The 10,067-nt window shown below is 35.8% G+C and overlaps 1 protein-coding gene across 2 annotated transcripts; it reads left to right on the forward strand.

The window, feature by feature from the left end:
- The first annotated feature begins 1 nt into the window (after position 1).
- LOC128189496 (uncharacterized) lies at positions 2-8,136 on the forward strand. 2 transcript variants are annotated; one of them, XM_052861130.1, is made up of 18 exons: positions 2-324; positions 1,598-1,955; positions 2,379-2,544; positions 2,851-3,074; positions 3,178-3,330; positions 3,435-3,533; positions 3,626-3,652; positions 3,751-3,837; positions 3,981-4,070; positions 4,156-4,236; positions 5,347-5,481; positions 5,580-5,723; positions 5,837-6,064; positions 6,311-6,424; positions 6,578-6,604; positions 6,712-6,774; positions 7,162-7,261; positions 7,506-8,136. In XM_052861130.1, exons 1-18 carry the CDS (start codon positions 121-123, stop codon positions 7,510-7,512), a joined length of 2,307 nt encoding a protein of 768 aa, XP_052717090.1. In that variant the 5' UTR covers positions 2-120; the 3' UTR covers positions 7,513-8,136. The 2 variants fall into 2 exon arrangements, with proteins under 2 accessions (XP_052717090.1, XP_052717091.1); XM_052861131.1 differs by having other exon boundaries at positions 5,837-6,055.
- Positions 8,137-10,067: the final 1,931 nt, after the last annotated feature.

Raw genomic sequence — 10,067 nt, forward strand, 5'->3', positions numbered from 1 at the left:
CAAATGTTTTAGAATTTGCAGTAAATTCTAGGACAGTTATATATATTCAAGCTAGACTTTGTCATGTAAATATTTATCTCACGCCCGGGCTTGGAGTAAACCTAAAAGAAAACTGAGGAAATGAATGAATTCAAAGGAACTATTATTTTTAAATTAGTGATAGTTTTTCAGACTTTTGGGAATATATTAACGATATTTGTGGAATTATCTGACTATGGTGCCATTTTATTAGATCCGCCTGGGCGTGGTTCCCTCTGGAGACACAACATTTCGGGGGCACCGGTCAACTACAGGGACCACCGACAAAACTGTGGAGGGGTGCAGGTACAAGCAAATTTCAAAAACTCAAGAATTTCTTTTCTTTTAAAACTCAAGTTTTCATCTTTCTACATAAAATACAGAGATTATTAATATTTTATTTGTATTTATTTAATATACAATTGTTTTAATGGTGATTTTCTGAATATTTACATTTTAAGAGAATTTTGATAGCCAATATAAAGAAAATTATTTTTATTCTATATCATTCGGTTTGAAGTAGGAGTATTTATATTTTTTAAATATTCTTAATTAATGCTAATGAGAACGCTATTTGTCGTATTTGAATTTATTGAAATTTTATTTAAAATTTCGTTATTTCCATCGGACAATTCAATGACGGGTGATTTTTGTTGATTCATCATTGAATTTTTCCAGGTGTACGGTGTGTATAGGTATGGTAATTACGGGCTTGCCCTGGGCGCTTGGGCTCCGAGATGTGAATTTTACAGGGCTTATCAGCACCCATCTCTAACAAACTGCTCCCCGACAATCACAGATAATTGTCCAGGTCGCCACTTATTACTACATTAACACTCCGCCCACTGACCCATTTGCGACGAAATATAGTTACATATTGCCATCTTAAAAATGAAATTTCGAATGAAAATTCTTGTCCCTTAATCGTAATTGTTTTCTCTAAATAATATTTAGAGTTACAAATTTATGAAAGAGAACGAATATTGTAAATTAGTTTATTAAACCGAAGGGAGCCATGACGTAACTTTGCAACCGTAATTACGTGTATACCTTTAAAGGTAAATATAACTAATTAAGAACATTTCGTCCATTATGAGTCCAGGAATCTACCCATTTAACTTTAATGGCGGCGGGCCGTGGTCAATCACCGGTCATCAATTTTCATGTTCAGTGCTCTGTATGTTTTGACTTTAATTGGTCTAACACTCCAACATGAAACTACAGGGCATCTACACCGAGAGACCTTTTCTAAAGCAGCAACGAAATAGACCAATGGAAATCCAACATATACATGTTATACACGCAATCGCAACTTTTCAGGTCTTTCGAATGTTCGTTAGGGCCAGAAAAAAGTTGTTTTGGTTTATACGATCTAAGCGATGTTTCAGGGACGACCAATTTTCATCGTCGTAAATGTAATTTAAGTTTAAATAATGATTTTCGCTGTCATGGTGAATGCATTATAAGCGTGTTCTGTTTAACCGTTATATTAGTAATTTGACAATGACGGTAAAAAAAAACATCAAGAGTGAAAACCACAGTAACATACATGTATAAGTATTCATATTCTTCTTTTCAGTCTCAGTGGAAAAACAACAACGGAAAGTGCGGACTATGTGGAGATCCTTGGAATAAACCACGTGATCACGAATTTGGCGGGAAATACTTTACAAATCACATTTCATCAACATATCAAAAAGGATCTGTGATAAATTTAACAGTTTTCACAAACTTAAATCCTTCTGGTTGGATGGAATTCAGACTTCTTCCATATGACACTGAAATCTCGTCTATTTCACATAATTATTTACTCCATATCGGAGATTCTCGGACAAGGAGATACAGGGTTCGAAGATCCGGATACCACGTGATACCGGTCAGACTGCCGACAGATGTGGAGTGTGAACGATGTATACTTCAATGGAAATTTCATACAGGTATCCGTTGCTATGGATTCATATTGTCAAAACGTGTGATTAATCAGTGGAAAAGACGTTTACCACCCTGACCCACCCCCTCCACTACCTCCACCAACACCACCGCAAAAAAAAATATGTATATTAAAAAAAATGGTTATTGTAATGATTCAGTAAAACGATATTATTTATTAAATTGAAGCGTAGATTAAAAAAAAAATTAAAAAACGTGCCGCACCTAAGAAGGTATTTGATTTGTAGGAAAAGTTCTAATTTTTGAAGATTCTTGTAGTCAGACACAGTCTTATTTATAATCAAAAATTGCACAATTTGGTTAGAGGGTCTAATAAAAATGTCTTTACATTACCTACTCGATAATATTTCTCCATCCGGCACTGTGTTGATTTCTTTCTTGTGATAGAGTTGTCTCCTTTTTGTCAACAGGTGCTTCGTGGGGGTGTAATGACATTGATCAGACTGACTGTTGCTATGGCTGCGGAACGGATCAGGAAGAGTTTTACAACTGTGCAGATGTATCTATCGCGCATGGGACCGGAAATACTGATCAGTCTTTCGAACAACAGCACGACGAACAATTAAAATTTAAGAGGTATATTGCTTTTGAAGAAAATCTTTTTATTTGTTTTTTTTTTGGTTCTGATACATGCACTTTTTTGTGACCATTTATGACTTGCTAGGACATTGGTTTTTTGTTAAATGAAACTATGTTTATTGAAAACATGGAAACATACCTGGTATCAAACTGTTACAATAAATCACATTGCTAAATTGTAAAAAAAAAATAAAGAAAAAGAAGACACAGAACTTCAAAAGAAAGCGTAAAGCTGGTTCGAGTCCCTTTTCACCTAGACTTAAATGAATTAAATGAGCTCTGCTGATTCTTGTTTGTTTGTAGAAAACATATTTCGCCTAGTTCTGACTTGATGCGATGGTGGTGTCTGTCCCAGTGTGAGGGAGAGGAGTGTAGTGGTCCGCCATGTTCCGGACTCTCCCGCCACCGGAGATCCTCCAGTATTTGTTTGGCGGCTGGGGCATGGGCAGGACAGGCAAACATGGACACGTGGTGCCAGAACAACTGTGCCACGGGGTACTGCCCAGCCTCGCACTGCCGGTGTCAGAGTAAGTCCTTGTCTGTCTGTTCATCTGTTGATCAATTCAAGAAATTAAAAAAAAAACCCATCAAAAACCGATTCCTTAACACCAATGGTTCTGTCTCCTGCAGACGTGAATCCAGTCACCACAACAACCAGCACAACAACCACAACTCAATCTACAACCAGTACAACAGTACCGACAACAACGGAAACGACAACGACGACAACCGAACAAACAACGACGCATGCGCACTCCACTATTACTACTACATCACAAAATGGTACAAAGTCGGCATTTATTGAGTCACCAGTATACTATATGTTTGAAGCTTAACTTAAATGATGCCGTACATTCTTGTTAATTCATTTTCTTTATTTTATATAGAAAATGCCCCTGGTATTGTCCGCGTGCTCGTCAGTAGGGGCTGCCATTACTGCAAGGGCCGAAATGATAATACCTGTGAAGATCTCTACTGCCCCGGATGTAAGCTACAGTACAATTGTACATATCAAACATGTTGAAATTCTCGCCCAATGTTAATCTTGTAATTAATCAATTTTATTATCTCATTACAGATAATGTTGCTGATATTAAGGACACGGGTTAGTACATCTATTATGAGTTTTAATTTATTAATGACATTTTAATTAAATGACATTTGGCACGCATTTGTTACCTTTCCCGTCGAATTATTTTTAAGGCACACTGACCCAGAAAATCACAGAACTCTCCAACTATTTCTGTACAACGTGTGACACTAGCGACTCCATCTGCCAAAGGCTCTTTTGTGAGTGCATTTCATTGTAAAGTACAACACAATTTTTAAAGCCACTAAATTGATTGAATGCGATAAGTTGAAACAATTCTTGACTGCCTGCATGTTGTTGTCTACTAAAACCTTTACAAACATTGTTATCTTTATTTAAACAGGTTCCCAAGATAACATAATGGTTAGCTTTGGACTGCATACAAAATGTCGGCTCTGCCAGATGACGGGAGACTGCCAAAGTTATCCAGAATGTGAGTTGACGGACACACGTGGTACATCTTACACCTGTCACAATGTCACGTGTATTCTGTAATAAATTTATTGTTATTTGAACAGGTGATCAGATAAATGGTATAGAGACCACTACCACTACCCCGGTCACAACCACCCAACCAACCACTACCACTGCTGCCATTAGTAAGTCAATCACAGTACACTCTCTGCCACTATTGCTATCAGTCAAGGTACTAAAGTATAGTACAACCACTACCACTGCTGCCATCAATAAGACAAGCTACTAAAGTATAGTAGTGTACAACACTACCACTGTTGTCATCAGTTAGTACAAGCTACTATAGTTGAGTACAACCATCACCACTGTTGCTATTAATTAGTGCAAGCTACTTAAGTATAGTACAGCCACTATCACTCTTGCCATGGGTTATTACAAGCTACTATAGTATAGTACAACCACTACCACTGTTGCCATGGGTTATTACAAGCTATTATAGTATAGTACAACCACTACCACTGTTGCCATCGGTTAGTACAAGCTACTATAAATCATAGTACAACCACCACCACTGTTGCCATCGGTTTATACAAGCTACTTAAATATAGTACAACCACTACCACTTGCCATCGGTTAGTACAAGCTACTATAAATCATAGTACAACCACCACCACTGTGCCATCGGTTATTAAAAGCTACTATAGTATAGTACAACCACTACCACTGTTGCCATCGGTTTATACAAGCTACTTTCATATAGTTCAACCACTACCACTTGCCATCGGTTGGTACAAGCTACTATAGTTTAGAACACCACTCGCCATCGGTTAGTACAAGCTACTTAAGTATTGTACAACCACTACCACTGTTGCCATCAATAAGACTAGCTACTAAAGTATTGTACAACCACTACCAATACTGCCATCAGCAAGTCAAACAACTATAAAATAAAGAACAATTATGGCTTCAGAAGAGATATAACTTTTATTGGAATGAAAGATCATCATTGTCAAGGTGATAGGCAATATATGTCAAAATTTGTCCCACAAGCGGTAGAGACGTTATGCATTTAAATAATAATTTGAACATCATTGTCAAGTTAAAAGGCAATTTCTGTCTAATTTTGTTCTGTAAGGTGTGTAGAAATGTCGTGCAATTCAATCATAACTTGATTTTAATAGATATATTTTGGAAAAGCAAATTGGATACGTGTCTTCTACATTTGTTGACTTTGTTCTATATTTGGAATCAGTTCACGCATTGTTGCTTAACGTTTCCGTCAATTACATCATCAGATATTGTTCCTTCTAAGAAGACATGTATAGCCATCAATTACTACTCTCAAATAATTGGAATGAACAAATGGTGTCAAGATAATTGTGGATCCTCGACTGACGCAAGCTGTTACCCGGATGTTTGCCAATGTTCAGGTTGGTTCTTTTTGTTAGAATGTCAATAAAGTTTGACATTTGTTTTTATAGGTAAAACTGGAAACAGATTTATATTTAATTAATTCTCCATCCATTAGATCCCTCGATGCCACTGATTCAGAAATTAGACACTGGTGACGTCACGACTTGTAAGGCCATAGGTCAAGTGGCTAACATTCCCGGAATGGACAAGTGGTGTACAGACAACTGTCCTAATAATTGTCCGGAGACTTACTGTTCGTGTAAGTTCCGTCACTTAATTACATCTATTCAAATTAATGTTTATCAAATCTAGCACTGAATACCACGTTGTGCGTGCTTTATGTCAGTTACTCTATATTATATTTGTGTTCAGGCTCCGTCAAACCTGTTACGCAGTCTCCAACAACATCACAAACTACAACCAAAACAACAACAAATCCCCCAACAACTACTTCCCAGACAATAACAATTAAAGCGACAACAACACCAGCCAGAGTAACAACAGTGGAGGACATCGTCTCTGGAACAACATCTATTAATACCACACCCGGAGTAACCATACTGCCGCCAAAGACAACTACAGCCTCTAAAGGTATTGGAGGTAATACCCATAAGGATCAAAGTAAACCAAATGTACTTGGTTCAATTATTCTTTATGCTGCATAACTGTAGAAAGTCTTAAAACAACACTGTGTTTTTGGAAAGATGGGTAAATACTTGCATTGTTCTAGACGATGGTACCTAACGTTAGAGTTTGAATCCACGTTTTTGTCTCATACATGTTGTGTCTGATTTGTCGCCTCACATCCCTAGGTTGTTTTCTATCGATGATTTACTGCTGTTTCAGGTGTAGACTATTACTCCATCAATGCAATGAACGGCATTCTGTGTAACATATGCAGCAGTGACCCCGGCCTCTATCGGGAGTGCTCGGACCTTTACTGTGCCAGATACGATAACAGTAGGTGTACCCGATCTACAAGACACCAGCTAATTAAGACTTTAAATACATCATGTTCCTCAATCTTAAACAGTTCAAACAAAATCACAGAAGTGAGATTAGCCTGTTGATTACATGCTATGAGTGTGTAATATTATTCTCTTCTTTTTGCAGGTGTTGGTGACCCATCAGACAAATTAAGTATGCATATATTTTTACATGGCATGAATTATCATTCAATCCGCATGTAAATTTAGATTACTTCTTCAAGGTCACAGTAAGGTCAACTTTGTCATTTTTTTTTCTAGATCGAGCTTTGAACTACTCTCCTGAACTTTTCTGTGGAGTGAAAGGAAAAGACTCCATATTCTGTAAGTATTTAATCGATGAGGACCTCGTGTGTACGGAAAGTTTTGGTTGAATTTCTGAAACATTGTAAACAATAAAAAGAGAAAAAAAAAATTTTGTGAATTGAAATTAAAAAGAACGTAATCCACAGTTGACAATATTTGTAATTAATTTTGTATTGAAACTAATTCCCTTTTATGAATTAAAGTCGGCAAAGGCGACTTTTATTCAGTAGTCGAATTCAATTATTACATTTTTAGCGATATAAATTTCTCAAAGTAAAAAAAAAAAGAATGTATGCATCAGGGTTAGAGGGGTAAAAACAATAATGACGACGAAGTGTTTGATTAAGTACACATAACACACTTGATTTTCACTTTTCGGTGAAATATTGTCCTTCCTGTATTTAGGTGAACCGGCTCCCATGATCCGCCCCTTTATACAAAGCTCACTCTGTTCCGCCTGTGTGTACCTAACCCCTAACCAAAACTGCCACACCTATTGCAGCAGGTGAGTCAAAGGTGTCACCTACGTGTAATGTAGCATTTAGCAATTATAGATAAAGCATGCATGTACCAACAAAAATACAAGGTAGTCAATCCACGAATTTTCACGAAATCAGTTTTACTTTAATTTCTTAGTATTTATGAATGAAATTCTAAGTAACAGAAATATCTTCGATTTATGATTACCTTTTTTCTCTCATTGATCAGCCAGACAAATAACACATTTACATATTAATTGTATATTTCAGTTCCTGATACACGAGAAACATTTATATTCTAGATTCTACTACGACGAAATCCAAGAACCTGCAAGTGATATATTATTTGTGTTGTTGATCAAACAGTATTAACGTTGAAGTTAGATGTTAGAGTTTTTCCCTTTATTACCATTTCCTTGTAACTTAGCATGTAAATAGACTTGTTATTTTCCTTCTGTGTTAAAAATGGCTCGTTTTGGGGGACCTGAAAACTTACAACATACGCATGTATATTATGTTCAAACCAATGAATCAAGGTTTATGGCGTCAGTGATTTTAAAGTTTACGATCTACAATTGTCTTGTTTTGATTTACAATCTGACACTGTTAAAAGATAAATAAAAATGTCACCAAACAAATTTGTGAGCATCCTGTTGTTATAAAACGGAGTAGATTTCTCACAGGAGTTTCCTAGAGGTCGGAATGTTCGCTACACCCTTCACTATGGTTAGTTGTGTAGAACGTCCAAAACATGATGGCAGCGACAGCGAACATCCCCAGAAGAGGGACAGCAATGAGCAAGCGTGACAGGAAATCACGGCTGAATGACCGCATTTAAAGAAAACTCGCGCGCTACGTTGAGATCGGGTCTATCTAAAAAGCAGTTAAAATAACCTTTAATGAAACTGACAAGATCAAGATGACAAGAACGATTTTCCTTTTTCACACTGACACGAGTTCAAACAGCATTCCATGATGGTGTTGGTTGTATACTGACTTGCACAGCGAGAAAGTTTTAAAAAAATGCATGCTATTTATGCATATTTAACGCACAAAAAAGAAAAGAAAATGAACTCATCTTTGTAAAATTAAGGGATTTTGTTGTTGTTGTTGTAAAATAGACTTATAAGCTTTAGGAGCTGGGTGATCAACGACTTGACCATCAGAATTACCTTGAAATTTTAAAATGATATTTTTGACCCTAAAATATTAAGTAAAGAAAAAATCAAAATCTTTTAGATTTAAATTTCGTCTAAAGAAGATAAAGTCTAAAAATGACCACGTCCATCAAGTCCTTTAAACCAATCGTCTTATCTTTCACCAAAACCATTTTGTATTCTAATGTCAATCCCTTGCTTATGTTTTATTTTACTAAGTTTGATGTCTATATTTGGCTTCAATATAAACATAGTGATGACATTTTTATGACTTATTTGTCCCCGTTCTTTCTAGTAAGATAGATATTGCACCAATATCCAAGAGGAGTTTTGGCGCACAGCGATGATGACAAAAAATAACACCAGAACAAAGCTTATCAAATTACTGAAAATGAGCAAACAACAGATAAACAATATAAAAAGCCCACTAAGGTTCTTTTGGTAAATGGTCTTCGTGGGCGCCCTATGTGACATAAGGATTCAGAAGCAGATAATTCCCGAAGGTCCATCCAAAATGCAATTCCAAAAAAAAAAACAACAAAAAAACAAGGAATGTTGTATTCCATATATTGGGCGAGTCTCAACGATGGTGGACAAATTACATGAAACAACAAACAGCATGTTACACACGAGTCGGATACAGCCAGTAGTCACTTCCGCCTTCCATGTTAAAGATTTACATATAATATTTACATGTGATTATGCAAATTTCACAGTTTCTTTTGTCCAAACTTAGCGAAGATAAATAGAAAAGGTTACTCGCTGTTTCCATTGTGCTGACACATTAACTGAATGGCAAAGAGAATTATTCCAAATAAAACTTACGTCTTTTTTGTCAAACCAGCAGTTTATTAGATTCGCTTTCAACGACGACTTGGAATCAATCTCTAAGCCAATCAAATGCTTGCTCTTGTTTTTCGGCTTTAATAACAAAAGGACTTAAGATGCTGACGACATTTGGATGAATTTCGATGTACTCATGTATGCTAACAAAAGAAATTAAACAGCAAACGTATACCAAGTTTTCCGTCGAAAATCAAAGAAATATTAAAACTATGACAGATAAAACTATTAAATATTATTATTAGTTTAAAAACCGTAAATATTTGATAAAAATGTCATTAATAGGTAATAATAGCTTTAAATTCTACTAATTTTGAAAAATTTATGCAATGCAAAATATCCTTTTTTTTTATTTAAAAATATATCAAAATTATTTTTAAACAAACCAAGGAACTGTGGTCGCATCGAAACCAGAAATTTTTGTATATTGTGCAATGGTCTTACGCGGCAAAAATACTTTTCCGAGATTTTCAAAGTGTCGTGTTGGTTTTAAAAAAATGAAGAAATGTTGGTGTAAGTTTATATAAAGGTGAATTTTTCTTAGAACAAAACTGACATATTTTCATAATTTTAAAGGAAAATTGTTATAGAAAATGCGCAAAATGCGTGCATGTACATGTATGATCCAGTAGGTAAGATTTGAAATCGGTCACCCCAAGCACCATCTGTCAACCTAGAACCATACAGAGAGAAATCACACATTACTTATCATCGGAAAATGAAATGCTGCATCATAACACAGAAAACATTTAACCCTGTCATTTAATTTGAATATTAGATTCTCGGGGCGGAGCTACAGACGTTATATTATTCTCGCTGGGAATATAAAACT

This window comes from Crassostrea angulata, chromosome 6, assembly GCF_025612915.1.
Source record: "Crassostrea angulata isolate pt1a10 chromosome 6, ASM2561291v2, whole genome shotgun sequence".
Classification (NCBI taxonomy): domain Eukaryota; kingdom Metazoa; phylum Mollusca; class Bivalvia; order Ostreida; family Ostreidae; genus Magallana; species Magallana angulata.

Coding starts and splice junctions, on each gene's coding strand:
- LOC128189496 (XM_052861130.1), top strand. CDS start 121: ATGAATGAATTCAAAGGAACTATTATTTTTAAATTAGTGATAGTTTTT. Junction 2,545..2,850: donor GAACAATTAAAATTTAAGAG/GTATATTGCTTT, acceptor GTTTGTTTGTAG/AAAACATATTTCGCCTAGTT. Junction 6,065..6,310: donor AGCCTCTAAAGGTATTGGAG/GTAATACCCATA, acceptor CTGCTGTTTCAG/GTGTAGACTATTACTCCATC.